The following is a 17,511-nucleotide window of genomic DNA, read 5'->3' on the forward strand; positions in this document are numbered from 1 at the left end:
TTTTTAAATTTCTTCTCTCAATGTAGTTCAACTGTGCTATTCTATTGGAATTATTTTTGCATACACACCTGCAAATACAGGCTTTAGCGGGATGTGTTCTGCTTCTCTGAGTAAACCCTAGGTATGAGTTAGATGCAGTAGGTGGATCTGTACCTCCAGGCAAATTTGGCACTTGGCACCAGATCAGAGTGATCCAGCCTTAATCATAAAGCCCTCGGTTCTCATCTGAAATGGGTCTTTCAAATCTTTAAAAATGCAGGACAGTTTAAGAGTAATTTTTGCCCTGTGGCAGTTATAAAGACATAGTTATTATTTAGTGAGGCAGCTAACAGTCTAGTGGACTGTTAATCTAACATAATACCTTCATAAGCACAGTGGGGGTTTGTTTTCTATACACTGTAAGTCTAAAAAGACAAACAGTTTTCTAAGCCACATGAAATTTTAAACTAAAAATAATTATGAAATGCATAAAAACTTTTTAACTATATTTGTTTGCTTTGAGACACTCTACTCTTTTATTCAAGGACTATGTGGACGATTTGCCTTTTCTTTCTGCCTCACGTCACAGCCTCCCTTAGGAGCCCCAGGATTCTCATTGTGCCTTTGGATTCGCAATGGTCCCAAATTATCTGTGCTAACATTTGACTTGGCACAGCACAGTTGCCATATTTTTACAGTGTGATGTATTTATAGTAAATGGGGATGGAAAATAATTTTACTGCATTAGCGTTATGTCCTCTGGAACATGAAATGTTGCTGATGGCATAGTATTTTCTGTATAATTTTTTCTCATGCTTTGAAGTCACAGATCTCTCTGCTCCCCTCTCTCTCAGATAGCAGCGGTCCATCTAACAGTCTGCATGCAGACTGCAATACTGCTGAGAAAGAAATGGGGTGGTGCAGTTGTTGGGAGGCGGGGGGCAAAGAGAGAAAGAGAGAGAAGAGAATGAAGCAGTGGATCACAGTCACGGGAGAATTGATTCATGCAGGTTTCCCAGCAGCCATGTTTTGCTCTTTGCTGCTAGTTTGATTCTCAAAACATTATAGTGAAGCTTCTGTTCCAACCTGCCATGGGTCAGCCGAAAGTGTAGCGTTCCTAGTCATGTTTCATCTGGAAACCAGGTTTAGCACATGGGACTACAATCAGATGTTTTGAGAGGGGAAACAGACAGACTTTTCTCTTTCATTTTTTTTATTATGAAAATCAATTAGCAGATTTATTAGAGAATATTTGCAGGTATATCTATACATATATATTAGTAGTTATTTTCCTTCATTTTGGATGCGTAAGCACAGCATACCATGTCTTAGGAAAACTATTGCTAAAGGACATATCATACACAGTAGTAGCTAATATCTATAATAATTAAAAAGAAAAACGTTAGTAAAATATTGAACAAAAAAGAAAATAATAAAATGCTGTGTTGAAAAGTCACTTCACAGTTTTGTTGCTTGCCTTCATGCTGGCTAAACATCAAGTGGGACCATGCGTAGTTTGAATTAAGAAATAGAGGTCATCATTTACATACGTTTCACAGTACATTCCATTACCCTTAGGCATTTAAAGTGCTCACTGTGTAAACCAGATTTAAGATACCAACTGTAAAATGCATGAAGATAATATAGATGTACACAAAAGACCCCTGCGATTCCAACCAAACACATGAAGAGCTTTGGATGGAATTGTGTCCATGTCTGTAGGTTCATCCGACAAGAGTCAGTGAGGATTTCTTTACAGTCATATTCTTTACATACAATTTACAAATATTTACAATAAAATGTGCATGATATGTGTTGAAAAAAAGATTTTATACACAGAACTGATGGGCAGTGGCATTGCGGACGCAAGTCAACCGAAAGGCCACTCTACAGAGAGCGCAGATTTCCCATGCATGGAAAATGCGAGACGCTCTGCAGTTTTCCTTTCGTGCAGCTTGCAGAGTCTGATGATATCAGCAGTGTGACTCATACGCCAGCTGAGTGGGCTTTATAGAGATTGGACACGTAGATCCAGGTATAACGGGTTCGAATACGGTCACGATAGATGGATGAGGCGTTGTTCTGAATTTAGCAAATTACAAAGCCATAAATCAGCAGAACTCTGCAAAGTGATAAAAGAGGGGATTTTTATCCTGATATGACTGCATAAACCATGCAGAGCAGAACTGCTGTCACCAGTAGGGAGGTGGTAAATTATAGCACCATTTAAGGGGATGAATGTGTTGGTGGGGCATCCAGGGAACTAATATTAAAATATTAATCATATAAATCAATCAGAGTTAACAGGCTGAGTCATAATATTAACTGACAGCAAACCAGAAACTATAAATGACTGATGATATTGGTTTCTGTTCTATTGCAATGCTTGTCACAGTATATCATTAGTATATATTATAGCTGCTGTATAAAGGGGGTGGGATATAATACTCTTCTACTTATTTATTATGTTAGTTTTCTACCTGCGCTAAAATAATTGGGTGAAATGTTAAAATTCATATCTGAGTGTTTAATACCCTTCTTTTGAATAAGTTGCTTTTTACCACAGGATTATAATATGTCATCAAAAGTGCTTAATTTACAAGTCTAACAAAATAAACCATATGAATTTCGGTCTTATTTGTATTAGTTTTCTGAAATGTTGTTATGTAATGCTTTTTTTTTTTCTCTTTTCTGGCGTACCCTGTTCAAAAACTAGCAAACCAGCATAACATGGAAAAACAATGTTGTCCTGAAAACATATTAAAGGGGCTCTTTCTCACATCAGTGTACAAAGGCAATCAGCTGGTTGGATAAAAATATAATGCTATACAATCACGGCCCTTTGAAGCAAGAGATTTCTTTTGTCAAAGGCTGATTTGCAGTGTGATTGCATTCTCTTACCGAAACTGAAACAGGTTGGTGGTGTTCCTATAAGGGTCACTGAGAACACGAAAACTGAATTGTTCCAGCCCAAAAACTACCGTAATGGCTGGTGATGTAAATGTTCGGTTTCTTTATCCTAAAACAATTATAACTTCGGGTGACCATATTATATATACTCTTTGATGTTCACATTAGTCTCTACAACTAGGGTAGAAGACTTGCTTCCTCAATTTAGTTTTGCTGCCAAAATGCACCTCCTGCAATGCATTCATTTACTGATTGACTACATTTGTTATTGTCTCAGATGAACAGTTATAAAATATGAGCAGTTCATCCTGAGAAACGTAAAAAAGAAGAGAGAGATTCTGGCTCACTCTAAATTATTAGGGAGGCCAGAAGTGTCTAAATTTTGAGCAGCTGAACACCAGAGATGATGATGGTGCTGATGATTACATAAGCATGTGTGCATCTGCGTGAAATATGAAGAGTCTTTATGCTTTCAGATTTTTGATCTGATTTGATGTCACTGCAGGTAATCATTTTACAAAGCATTCTATGGTATTTTGCTAATGTTTAACAAAATCATTGTCTTAATTATTGGTTGGTATTTTTTTAAGATATAAGGACATGCAAAAGTAATCCTCAAAAAGTTATGAGGACAACAAATAAAAGTGGATTCTACACAACCTGTAATAAAGTATTAAAAGGTGGTTTGACTATTTTGTTATATAGTCTCAAACTGATGCTACTTACTCAACATTTGATGAATACATGAAACAAAAGTTTAGTTGTCATTGTGCAAAGTCTTATGTCTGGATACCATCTCAAGGCCGATATGAAGCCTGACTGCTTTATTCAATAAAAATGTTTGCATCATGAATTTGAAAAGGACTGTTTAGCAAGAGATTGCTGTCTGAATTATTCTAAGACATAAGAGATTTCTGTAATAAAAACAGAGAAGGCAATATGAATGGGCCAGTGCTTATTTAGGCCAAAGACTGTGGTGAAGGATGAAATTTAAGCTGTCAGTGTAAAATCCTTGTTATCGGAAATAGGCATGAAATGTCAAATAACACCATTTCCATTCATTCCCCACCCCCTCAGTTCCTTTCCTTTGTTATTTTATCACTCTATCTCTCTGTGTTATCTCACCATGTCTCTAACACGCGCTCTACATGACGCTGCATTTCCCTTTCAGCTTGTCAGCCCTGCTTTGCTTCCCAGAACGCTTGCCATCGATGTTCAAACTCATGTTCCTCTTCTTTTCCAAGTTGAGAAGCTCCTGGAAAAGCTCAGTGACATTGTGGTTAGTCTTCGCCGAGGTCTCCATGAAAGCACACTTCCAGATCTTGGCCTGGGCCTCTCCATCCTCGGTCTTCACTTCCCGTTGAGTCTCATCGCTCTTGTTTCCAACAAGCATGATGGGGATGTTCTCTACGTTGCCTTTGATAGCAAGAATCTGCTGGTATATGGGCTTTAATTCTTCCAGGGATTGCTTACTAGTGATGGAGTAGACCAGGATGAATGCGTGCCCTTTGGAGATGGACAGACGCTGCATGGCAGGAAACTGGTGGCTGCCGGTGGTGTCTGTGATCTGCAGGGTGCAGACGCTCTTGTCACAGCTGATCACCTGCCGGTATGTGTCCTCCACCGTCGGGATGTAGGTGTCCCGGAAAGTGCCTTTCACAAAACGGAGCACCAGGGAGCTCTTCCCCACGCCCCCTGCTCCAAACACCACCACACGGTAGTCGTTGCTCTGCTCGGGCATCTTGGGCCTTCAGCTGTGCCACTTGCTTTCTAGACCTAATAGAGGAGAAAAGAAACATTTAGATGACTGTGAATTGTACAGGGGCTTTTGAACATTTTCATTCCAAGTATCACCAAATTTACCCCTCAAATAATTTTGGGTAGAATCAGAAATCAGAGTTAAATTAATAGCAAGTAACAAGTTAACTGAATAGAACTTGAAATACTGAAGTAGAAAAACTGAAAAGTAAAATACGCTCCAAGCATCACTCCCGAATGTTTTGTGTATAAGGACCGTCTTCCTAAAATCTATATATTTTAATGTACCCATTTATTTTAAGATTAATTAAATTGATTCATATTAAAACAAACATCTTCTAAAATGAGTATTTTTCTCAGGATCCTATGTTTATGTTCAGTTATTTAACTTTAATGGCAATTAAATTTTCTTTTCACTGCCATTAAAGTGAAATAACTGAACATAAACAAGGGAGCTTGAGAAAAATGCTCATTTTAATTTGGTAAAAGATTTCAGACGGCACCTAGAGGCTTTTGTATCTGAACTCTTCATATATAACATGTGACCCTGGATTAATAAAATTTTTCTTTTATGCCAAAAATCATCTGGATATTAAGTAAATATCATGTTCCATTAAGATATTTAGTAAATTTCCTACCATAAATATATCAAAACTTAATTTTTGATTAGTAAAATGCATTGCTAAGAATTAATTTGGACAAATTTAAAGGCAATTTTCTCAGTATTTAGATTTGTTTTACACCCTCAGATTCCAGATTTACAAATAGTTGAATTTTGGATAAATATTGTCCGATCCTAATAAACCATACATCAATAGAGAGCTTGTTTATTCAGATTTCAGAGGATATATAAATCTCAATTGCGAAAAATTGACCCTTAAGACTGGTTTTGTGGTCCAGGGTAACATATAAATGTAAAATATTTGACAAAACAATTGTACTGTATTATATTGTCATATAAATAGTGTTTTTAACATTTTTATTTAAAATATGCTTTATTTACGTATTAACTTAAACCTTATTAAGGATTTAAAAATCCTCAGTAAAACTCTTTTACTTTGCACTTGCTTTTTTGGTTACTTCTTTCCCCCCAAAACCTTTAGCTTATTTATTTAAAATAAATAAAATATTAAATATAAATTATTTATTTAACATATTCATAACAGTTTTCCCCTTTAGCTAGTGAAGGAGACAAAGTTTTTCTTTTTTCCACAAAACTACACAAATATTTGTTTTATTATTTTTTTATTTTTAAATCACCAAGGCTCTCAACACAATAAAATACTGTAACTGTAAATAATCTCAGGATTTATGACCAAGGTAAATGTGTTAAAAAATTTATAATCACATTTATTAATATTTTAAAAGTGAATATGTTAATTTTAAGAAGCCTTAAAAAAAGAAAATCATGAATGTTTTTTCCAAAAATACTTTCCGCAAATCCTCTAGCATCCACATTGTAAAATGCTAAAGTACATTGTTAAGCATGACACACAGGACAGGAATGATTGAAAGCAAAATAAAAATTAATCAATCACCAAACATGCTGATGAATGCATGGTTCTATTTCTCACAATGAGTAGCCATCTCCACTATGAAACCTCACGCCTCAAAAAATAAAAATAATTAAATAAATAAATAAATATAAATACTTAAACATCACATTTATTCTGATTGGCTGTGAATGTGTCATGTCACACAGTGTGTTCAATACATACACACTGTGTGACCGGAAACATTTAATCACATATCCTATTTAAATCCATTATGCTTTAAACATTTATCATGATCATAATTTATTTACTGGATATTTATCTAATTCAAAATTATAGGTATGATCCACAAACACGTTTAGAGATATTTTGCTTCTAGACAGGACTCAAGTGGCTTTTCTAAAGAAAGAGACATGAGTCTTGTCATCCATCATGCTATTATGAAATCACAATGCAACTCATCATAATGTATCTGTGCTTTGCCCTCAGACAGACTCTTGCTTTCGCTGCAGTTTATAGCAGTGCATTATTTATTGCCTCAGAGCCAAAACAATCATTCTAAACAGTTTTCTGCTCCTGAGCACTAGCATTCAGATTGAAGCACTATGTATCAATCTGAAAGTAAAAGAGGTTTTCGATTTTTTAAATACACTTTTATATGTGCAATTTAATGTTTGCATGAATAATTTTGTCCAGACACAGACCATATCCATCAGTGTCAGCGAACCATAAACATAAAACACACATCGAATTGTGTATAGATTATGCAGAAGCAAGCAAGAACACAACTTCCAGGCTTTAGACTGATTTCAACTTCAGTGGTCAATACCTCAATTTCACACCAACAGATGAGGGACACTGAAAGACACCTCCAATGAAACTACCACAGTTCTATCCAAGTTTCTGCTGAACTTGCATATTCCTACGATGGCAGACATGACAGACATTATTTGTTTCAGATACCTTTAGCTTATTATAATACAACTTGATTCAAAGCTATATTGTGATTATTGTGTTTATTTCATTAGTACTGGTAATTTTATGCATTTGCTCAATGATACAGTGTCTGTGCTAGTCTTTTTAAAGTGATGTATGTGCACACTTATAAAAATAAATGCTATATAATTGACATCTAAGTTTTCACCCAACAAATAGAAAATTTTGAGAAATTTAGCATTACATCACTTGCTCACCTATGGATCCTCTGATAAACATCTGATAAAAACAATAATCCCCAAATAATCAACATCTCCATTCCATTAATTTATATCTGGATAAGCTGAATGCTGACTGTTTATAATAAACAAATCCATAATTAAGACATTTTAACTTTAAATAGTTGCTTCTGGTCAAAATACAAGTTCTTAATCGACAATAATGCTTCCCCCAGTGAAAAAGTCCATCCCCTGTTGTCCTCTCACATCAAAATGCCCCAACATATTTATTTAAAACTATTCTAGATTGCTTTCACTAAACGGTGATTGATGTGTGCATATTTCTCTCCTGATTCAGACAAAACAACTTTGTCATTGCAGAAAGTAATATTATGGATAGAGGACTCATATTTTACTACAAAAGCACAACTTTTTACTTAACAAGATGTTTATTGGAATTGTGCGTTACTTTGGATTATTGCAATGATTTTATCAGCTGTTTGTACTTATTCTGACGGCACCCATTCACTTATAGAGGATCCAGTGGTGACCAAGTGATGTATTTCTAAATTCCTCAAAATCTGTTACAATAAATAAACAAACTCATTTACATCTTGGATGCCCTAAAGTGTACATAAATTTTCAGCAAATTTTCTTTTTTGGGCGAACTATTCCTTTAACATCTATGGAATCTTTCCACTGTATAAACCCTTTTGGAACCTCCATTGTCTGATGAAAAATGCCTTGCATAATTTTTACTACAGTTTTAATGATTGTACAAACAACTACACAGTGAATCTGTATCTTGCCTATGAGTGATCTAAATGAATGTTCGTATGTCAATTCATGATTTATTTGAACATTCTGCAAGTGCAAGGTTCCATAAAGATATTAAATATTATGAATTATATGATGCGTTTTTATCATTATTTGGTGTTTTGGTGTAACAGAATATATGGATATTCTTTAATGTTCAGAAATCACATTATTTTTCAAATACTGTACATCATTATAAGTGTACTCTATGCCCCGCCTCTCTCAAATGCATCGTTTTCTACAAAGTCCCACCTTCTGACAAGTGCAGCCTTCTCTGATTGGCCAACTGACACAGTGCATTGTGATTGGCCAAACACCGCAAGCACTCATTGGAAATGTAACACCCCTTTCCATAATCACGAGCTTCATCTTTCAAAATAAATGTAGAGACATACACACAGCATCTCCCTGACACGGCTTCTTCAACACTAACTGCGGTTACTGAAACCACACCTTCTTTCTTTGCGTGTACATCTGCATGGCATTACGCAAATATTTCCACAACGTGAGGTAGAGATGTGGGGCCGTGTTTGAATGAGCTGTTATTGTGGGGGGCGTGGCAGAGTCTTAACTTTAATATAGAATATCTCTTTGGATTTGAGACTTTAGTCTTTGCAACTTTACAGATCTCCTTCATGCACCAAGAGCTTGTAACACTCCAAAGAGAAAGAAAAAACTTAAATCGCATCATATGACCCTTTTAATGCAAAATCCAGAGTTTTGAAAGTTGGACATCCTATTACAAGTGATTACTTTTTTTTTTTTTTGTCAAAAAAGTTTTGTGTCAGAAAAATCACATCAAGGTTCTGAAAATTATTATAATAATTAAAAAAACTATGTGAAACCAACGATGTCTCTCAAAGCTGGCTTGCTTCATATTTTCATCCAGCTTTGTGACACCAGGCTACTTGCACTCAGGGCTTAAAGTGCAGCGACATGCTTGGCAGGGTGCAGCAATCCCAAGAAGCCCTGGTGTTTCTCCCCCCCTCTCTCACACTCTGCGCGCTGTCAAATCAATGAGCAGAGGACACTGAGCCTTTGATCAATGCTAGTGTCTGCGGATTTCAGGCCTCTGACAGGCTTGTGCCCCCCTCTCGCCCCTCTTAAGGTGTCACACTTGTTTCTGTGCTGTGATTGATGTCAGTCTCCCTTAGAGTGCTGTGTTATCTATTCTATAAGTCCTTTGCGGAAGGGCCGGAGAGCCACTGAGCTTATTAATGCTGTTACAGCGTCTCGTTACTCTAGCCAAACTCTATTATAGATTAAGTTTGGCACGAGGAGAGATTATAATGCATGTCCCTCATTCAAGGTTCTCCCAAGCTCTCTCACTGCAATGTGCTGATGCTGCCAGATTTGGGAATGACCTTGCTTTTACTGAAGTGAATGTGGAATATATCACTCAGACATTAGGATTCGAAAGGTAATGTTTGCTGAATAGCACACAGGCGCCGTGCCTCATATTTTTAAACATTCACAGTAAATGGAAGTGCAGGCTCAGTATGCTGGCGATTTTGTTTGCAAACCATACACTCCAGGACCATGCACACAAAAGTCGAAAACAACAGTATATGGACAAATGACCCTATTTGCTTTCTGAGCTTATTGTGAGCAAATCATTGGTGCATGTTATTCCAAACAAATTAAAAGTTCTTCGTAGCCTTGAATCAATATGTAATAATTTGCTGTTGTTTTGAACAACTTTCCTTTTCTGCTGATATCACACTGGCCTCGCTGGATAATGTTTACTAATAGCTAAAGGATTATTTAGGAGCTATTTCAATAAACTGACATTCAGTCTGGGCAAGCGATCAAGTTTACTCTCTTGTTGTTAGATGCTGTGACTACACTTTCTAGATACAAAAAGCATCTTTCTTGAGCATCTTTCATTTGTATGAATTATTATTATTATTATTATTATTATTATTATTATCAAATTTTAAATCACATACATTCACTTCTAAATGTCACATTATAAAATAACAAATTGTGAACAAGGGTTCAAATTGGTGAATTTGAATTCAATTAGTAATGGAAGTAGCAAGCAGGATTCAGAATCGCAGTTTGTAAAGAAGAAAAATGTAACAAAGGAGAATTCAAACAAAATAATTAATATTTTTATAGGAATTATAATCTTTACAAACAACCACTGACTTTTATCTGAATTATGTGTCTAAAAATATTATAACTAGTTTTTGAAGCGATAATTAAATATTTTGGGTGAGTTACTACATTTATTAGACATGCAGTAGAATTGTGACGTAACAAGTGATAATTGCACTTTCAGTTTAGAGAACGTAAGAGTGTTTCAGAAAGCGGGGCAAACTGAGAGAGAAAACTGTAAAAGAAATTCACACTGTGGATTGATAGATTTCAGTTTTTCTACTTGAAATTTTTCTCATTTAATTCCTTGTTTCACTTGCCAATTCTTCATAGTTATGATGTTTACTAGCAATTTCTGAGTAAAACTTTTGTTTGCACAACATTTTTTTCAGTGTAGATAGATAGACAGACAGACAGCAATAGAATGACTGATAGCTGCATCTAGCTGTTTTTGAAGCATGTGAACAGCCCTTTGAAGTGAATCACTGCATTGGATTCCATAGGACACCCATCAAGCCGAGTCCACTAGCCTGAGTCTGCTCTAATCTGAGTCAGAAGCTATGCAGCATAATACTCTCTAAAGAGTGACTTTTTCTTTATCAGTCAAACCAGGCTTTCACTCTGCCATAACTGGCAGTTCCATTGTCATATCCCCATGGATACATACTGTTTATTCTACTGACGAAACAAGGAATTTCTGTTCAGAAATTACTCTTATCCTGTGGAAACCAGATATGCCTCACTTTACTGCATGCTAAAGACACTGACAGGTCAGTGTTCCGGGAAATCAAACTTGAGTAAGTGTTGGTTACTGCATGTGCAGACTGAAAGAGAATGAGAGAGTGGGACAAATAGGAAGAGGGAGGGGTACGGAAATGGAAAAATAGCCTTGGTGCCAGTAAGTGCATCACTTAATATTATGTCATTATCTATTTCTTCCGGTGCAAATAAAAGCTAAGCAAACTGGGTTTTGTAACTGTGATCAAAATTGATATTTCTAAACAATAACCAAGTTAAACAACAACAGGGCAAACAGATCGATGAGTGTATATACGTGTTTTGTTTGGTGGCAGTTCTGATATAATATCCAGATGCACTGCAATAATGAAGAAATTTAATTTAGAAGTGTTTTTTTTTTTGTTTTTTTTACTGAATACAAAGAATTCAAAGGGATAGTTCACCAAGAAATGAAAATTCTGCCATCATTTATTCATCCTCTTGTCCTTGACTTTTCTTCTATGAATTCTGAATTTACATATTACAGTTCTGTTTGTTAGTTTGTTTGTTGGATTTAAAAAAAAAATAAAAGGTAATTGTGATCATGCAATTCTGAAAAGATAAGTCTGAACTGTAAGATAAAACATTAAGGGGAAAAAGATTCTGAACTGTGTAATAAAACGTTGCAATTACTTTTTATGCTTTTTATTCTGTGGTGGGGAAACAACAGTATTGCAAGATCTAGATACTGATAATAAAAAAGCCAGATATAAAGTCACAATTACCTTTTTTTATTCTGTGAAAACAGACTTCCATACAAATTTGTATGACTACTCTTTCTTTCAAAATATCTTTTTTTGTGTGTGTGTTTCACAGAAAAAAAGAAAGTCATACATGTTTGGGATGACACAGGTGTGTATAAATAATGGCAAAATTGTAATTTTTAGGTGATTTACTTTAATTTAAATGCAAAATGCCCATCACTCTATAAAGTTATTATTGTCAAGAAATCACTGCTGGGTCTTTATTCCACAGATGTGTGTTTGTGTATCACAGTGTTTACAGTATAGCAGCTAAAAATTTGGACTCATAAGGGGAGCAGGGCTACAACCTATAAATACCCCATATACCATCTGCCATCTCTCTGAGCCAAATATTGCTGGATTAGCCCAGACTCACTCATTCAGATGTGCAGGGGCATAAGAAAATGCTGCCTAGATCTACAACAAAGTTGTAAATACTGGCCTAACTAAATATAATACATAGTTGATTCTATTGATTAATCATTGGATTATTTTATACAATATACATACTGACGGGGCAAAATTAACCTTATAGAGCATATTTAATAAACACTTGACATGCTAGATTTCAAAGGAATAGTGCACCTAAAAAATGCAATTATGTCATCTGTCAACTGTTTTTGTTTATGCAATAGAATAGTCAGTAAAGTTAAACTCACATCTTTAAAATATATTTTCTTCCACTTTTTTGTGTATTACACAGAAGAAAGAAAATCATACAAGAAAGACATTATTGGCCAGTAAATAATCACAGAATTTTCTGTTTTGGGGTGAATTATAATAATAATAAAGGATTTTAATATGCATAAAACAGTTCTGCAGAAAGACAGAAAGACGGTAATCATTAAAATCATTTAAAAGTAATAACAAGCAACTATCAAAAAAGTCATATGTTAACATAATACCTCACACCATATTGGCACTCTCCAACCTCATGATCTCAGAACACATGACTATACATGACAGCTTCAGCAGACTAGCTAATTGCTCTGTTGCATTTACCTTACCATAAGTGTTCTGTAGTTTTACTGTCTCTGCATGCCAGCATTGGAAGAAACCTCTCTCTTGCTCTTGTTGATCACTCTGTCAAACAGATTGCTCCTCTGTGGACTAGGCTTAGAGGCTAATCATTGCGCTTTACCTCATCTGCCTGCTGAATGTGCTTCCAGTGACCCAATTCAAAGGATTTAAAACTCCCAGCATGCATCCATGCCACAAAGCAAAGCTCCGCAGCTGAGGGACAGAGTGCATGAAGGTCTGATATATTAGCTCAGAGATCATGTCAGATCTTTGAACTAGATAAAGACCCCTGTAAACTGCAGTTTATCCTAAGATGATAGAAAGGGTTTTTTTTTTTTTTGTGCTTGATCCCTTATACTGGCCTACGCACAGACAGACAACCTGCATCTTAAAACCTTAATACTTAGATTTACATTTAAACATTATGCTCAAATATTACAATGCCTTGGGGTGTAAGGAGCTAAATCAAATGCATTAATTGTCCTCCACAAATTAACTTGATTGATTTACTATCATTTGCAAATGACTGGAGGTTTGCTGCCTGATAACTTTAACATGTGTGTGGTTGAAGGCTGGTCCGGTTGCTTAGTACCTTTTTTCCGTTAGCTGCTACACCTCAAATTAATTGTTAATAACATTGCAGCTCTCTAGGCAGAAATTTTCCCGGCTTTAACTGGTGAGGTTAAGTGGGTGGTAAATGTGTATGTGTTTATATACTTAATCGGTTAATCTCAAATGAGCATGCTTATTAAATTCATCATAAGCATTTCATAAATTTCAAGGATAATTGCAGTCTTTATGAGAATGAAACTTGATCTCCCTTTGAGCTACATCGGTCTTCCAGGTAAACCTTTAATATATTTAAAGAACAAATTAGTTAACACAGATTTAGACAGATTTCTTAACATGGGGTGTAAATCAGATAATATGATCTGAGATTGATACTTTTAGCAAGTTATATTTGCTGATACCTCAAAACATGCTGTGTTACATTTGCTTTTTGATTAGATTCAGGGGTCTGGAATTGATATAATTAATATTATTTGACTTTTTACATAACCAGTTACATAACTGACAAATGTACCTAAAATATAACATGAATATTTAATTGAACTCCCGTAAAATAGCAAATCCAGTATCCCAACTGGGAAATTTACACAAAATATATACTTAAACTTTTTAATTAATATAAAACATAATGATATAATTAATCACCTGATGGCAGCTCATTATTGGCTTGTGCAATGAGAAAAGCAACGACATCAGTCAAATAGCTTTTTCAGTCTGAAAAATTTGAAAATCTAGTATCGACTCCAGCTGCTGAAAAAAAATGCATTTATATATAAAATGTTTTATATATATATATATATATATATATATATATATATATATATATATATATATATATATATATATATATATATATATATATATATATATATGAAGCGTTTCATTGTTACATCATTTTGTTTGGCGTTTGATTGATCCATTAATCCATACTGATGTATTGTTTCTCCCCTAATGTCTCCCCTAATGCCCTAAACAACCATTAATTTCCTTGTTTACATCACACAGGAGGTTGTGGCAACTAAGTGACATTAGTTTTCTTGGTTATACATTCTGCATCTGTCAGTGAGTGCACATAGAAGCAAAGCCTCATAGTAGTGGACTAAAAGAAGAAAACATCTTGTCAAACTGCAATCCAGGCCCAGGCTGTGCTCCTAATTGGCCTGCTCACCATAAGCTCTTGCAGGGTTCTCTCGGCCTGAGCTCAGAGTTTTTAGTAGCAGCAGAGACCAATCTGTCACTATAGATTTCTAAGAGAAAAGAACAGGCCCGATATAAAGTAGACTCACCAGGATAACACCTCACCCCTCAATACAATAATACACTCTTAAAGGTGTTCTCAGTACCCTATACCCTTATAGTGCTAGGGGGGCCATAAAGTGCACTCATTTAATCCCACAATGCAATTTAAAGGTGAAACGAACACACACTCAACAGCTAGCCACTAAAGTTGGGGTTCTCAGCTCTGGCCATTGAGGTCAATTTTTCTTGCTCCAACTCAAATCAAACACACTTTAACAAGCTAATGAAGGTCTTCAGGATTATTAGAAAGTTACAGGCATTATGTTTGATCAAGGTTGGAGCTTAACTCTGGAAGTGGACATAGAGGGCAAGAGTTGATAACCCCTGTGCTAAAGAATACCCAACCACTGTGAAAGCGCTGCCGAATGTAATCTTGCACCTTGAGAAGATGGTCTCCATAGCAGCTCTGGTGATGTGCTGTTTCTATGTGCATTTATGCTTTGATTTGAAAGAAAACAGCGCATCCTTGTGGGGCGACTGATACAGAAGAGCATTCGCAGCATAAGGTGATGTTGAGAGACACATGAGGAGACTGTTGACAAAGGAATTATTGAATAAAGTGTAATTTTAGTTTTATTCGCATACAAAAGTATTCTCGTTGCATCATAACGTTACGGTTGAACCACTGATGGCAGATGCTTTTCATACTTTTTTTGGACCTTGACAGTGTTATCTTCTTGGCAGTCTATGGGACAGTCTCAAGCCTTCCAGTTTTCATCCAAAATATCTAAAAATTGTGTTCCGAAGATGAACGAAGCTTTTATAAGTTTGGAACAACATGGGGGTTGGTGATTAATGAATAAATTTTAATTTTGGGGTGGAGTATCCCTTTAAGCATTTTTTTCTATGCCTACTACTTAAGTTGTCATCTCACCTTATTGCACATAACATTTACAGCTCTTTTTATTTTTCCAAATGTACAGCTTATTTATCTGCAAAACTTTTTAATTAGCAAATAATGACTGAGTGCACATTTAAATCATAGAGGCCAGATGAGGTGAGGATGTCTAAAAAGGCTTTAACATTACTAATATTACTACTTCTGTTACTAATAAAAGCAGGCTACTGGAGAAGTGCTTCCCCGTTTTCTCATTCAGCTCTTTCCAGCATTCTATTATTGCCTCTGGTCCAATACTAAAAACTGATGCATGTCTATGAATTAGTCTCCATATAAATTGCTGGATTAGAGTCCATTATGAGCGCAGCCTGCTGCATCATCTTCCGCAACAAGACTACCATGTGGGTCATGCATTGGCTCTGTACAATGAAATATTATTATACTAATGCACCCAAGAGGACGTCAGCAGCGCGCGGATCCTCTTTCTCAATGTTCACATTGCACAACCAAATCAGACCCTTTAGCACACTATTGCTATACGTCCAGACGTTTAATGATGCAAAGTGACATGAATATAGCCTACATACATTTCCATTTAAATGGATGGCAGATCTGCTGGTTTACTGTTTGTCGCACACACTCGTGCGTTTATGAAACATTGAAAATTAAAATGTATATACTATGTAAAGGCCATTGCGCGTGTAAATGGAAATCCACAAGACTGCAGGCAGTTTGCACTAGTGTATCTTATACATTTTATATCATCATGAGGCCAAATGTTGGACACACACAGGAGTAAACTATGAGTTCAGCGTCACCATATCATACGCAGTCGCAGCCCGTTTCATTCATAAAGAAGCGACTCTCCATACACCGGTGGTGCGACGATTCACATGCCTTGATAGGCTAAGTAAAGCCAGGTTTTATGTAGATTCGTGCTCAATATTTTTTCATTTGTTGTTACAGCACATGCCATCATGACAGTCATGGTCAGTGCATCTAACGATTTCCACACAAACCGAAAATGCTGCAAGTATTCAGCATTCAAAGTCTAAACGAAAACTGTTTAACGCTTGTCCGGGTTGCTTAGGCTGTTCTTTGTAAAAAAAAAAAAAAAAAAAAATACACAATATGCCAAAGACACTACATGAATGAATTGCTTTCAAACGTCGGCGCGCGATTCGACTCACCTACCTGAACTTAACGTTTCCCGCGTGACTGATCTCTTTGAATGACAGGACAGATGAATGGCAGCCTGCGCTAATAAGAAACTAAAGCATTTTAGACTAATAATGAAAACGTGATAGAGTCCAATCTCAACGGCAGTGCTCTCTCCCCCTCTCTCTGTATCGCACTCACACATACACACACACACACACACTCCCCTCCTCAGAATCTCCACTTGCTTCAGAAGAAGGTGGGAAATGTTTAACATATTGCCTTTGGTGGACAAATAGAAGCACCTAGAGCAGTCTCTCATTTTACTGAAATATAATACAAACTACTCCTAAAATTCTGTACAAACCTAAAATTATTTAACATTTAAAGCACTGAAACTCAAAATGTTAGATGTTTCCTAATATAAAAAAGCCCAAATATAAAAATGTAAACATAAAATGTATAAAAATGCAAATAATTTTAAATGATTGCATTAAAAAATGTTTTTATAAATGTTAAAACATTTAAATAAAAATAATTAAAAATAAATTAAATTTTTTTTTTAATAAACACTAAATCTAAATAGACTTTTTCTAAACAAACGTACATTCAAAATAAACATTGCAAATAAATTAATTTTAAAATACATAGAAAATAACTTTAAAAATGCATTCAAACAAACATTAAAAAAATAAAAACAACAATTAAAAATGTAAATTAACACTGAAAATTTAAATAAACACATTTAAATAAACATTTAAACTAAGGTAATTCATTTAATTTTTCTTTTTTAAATACAGCATCAAAATCTAAAAATTATCAAACCATTGAGGTTCCTCAGACTGCCACTATGGCAGAACCACTTTAAACGTGCCTCAAATATTGTGTACTCAAGA

The 17,511-nt window shown here is 35.4% G+C and overlaps 1 protein-coding gene across 1 annotated transcript; it reads right to left on the minus strand.

Annotated features, from left to right (window-relative positions):
• Positions 1 to 1,183: 1,183 nt before the first annotated feature.
• Positions 1,184 to 16,823, minus strand: diras1b (DIRAS family, GTP-binding RAS-like 1b). The gene is made up of 2 exons (XM_026205873.1): positions 16,652 to 16,823; positions 1,184 to 4,665 (listed from the first exon to the last, which is right to left on the minus strand). The coding sequence occupies exon 2, from the start codon at positions 4,628 to 4,630 to the stop codon at positions 4,034 to 4,036; it is 597 nt and encodes a 198-aa protein (XP_026061658.1). The 5' UTR covers positions 4,631 to 4,665; positions 16,652 to 16,823; the 3' UTR covers positions 1,184 to 4,033.
• Between the last annotated feature and the right edge of the window lie 688 nt (positions 16,824 to 17,511).

This window comes from Carassius auratus, chromosome 27, assembly GCF_003368295.1.
Source record: "Carassius auratus strain Wakin chromosome 27, ASM336829v1, whole genome shotgun sequence".
NCBI classification, from domain to species: domain Eukaryota; kingdom Metazoa; phylum Chordata; class Actinopteri; order Cypriniformes; family Cyprinidae; genus Carassius; species Carassius auratus.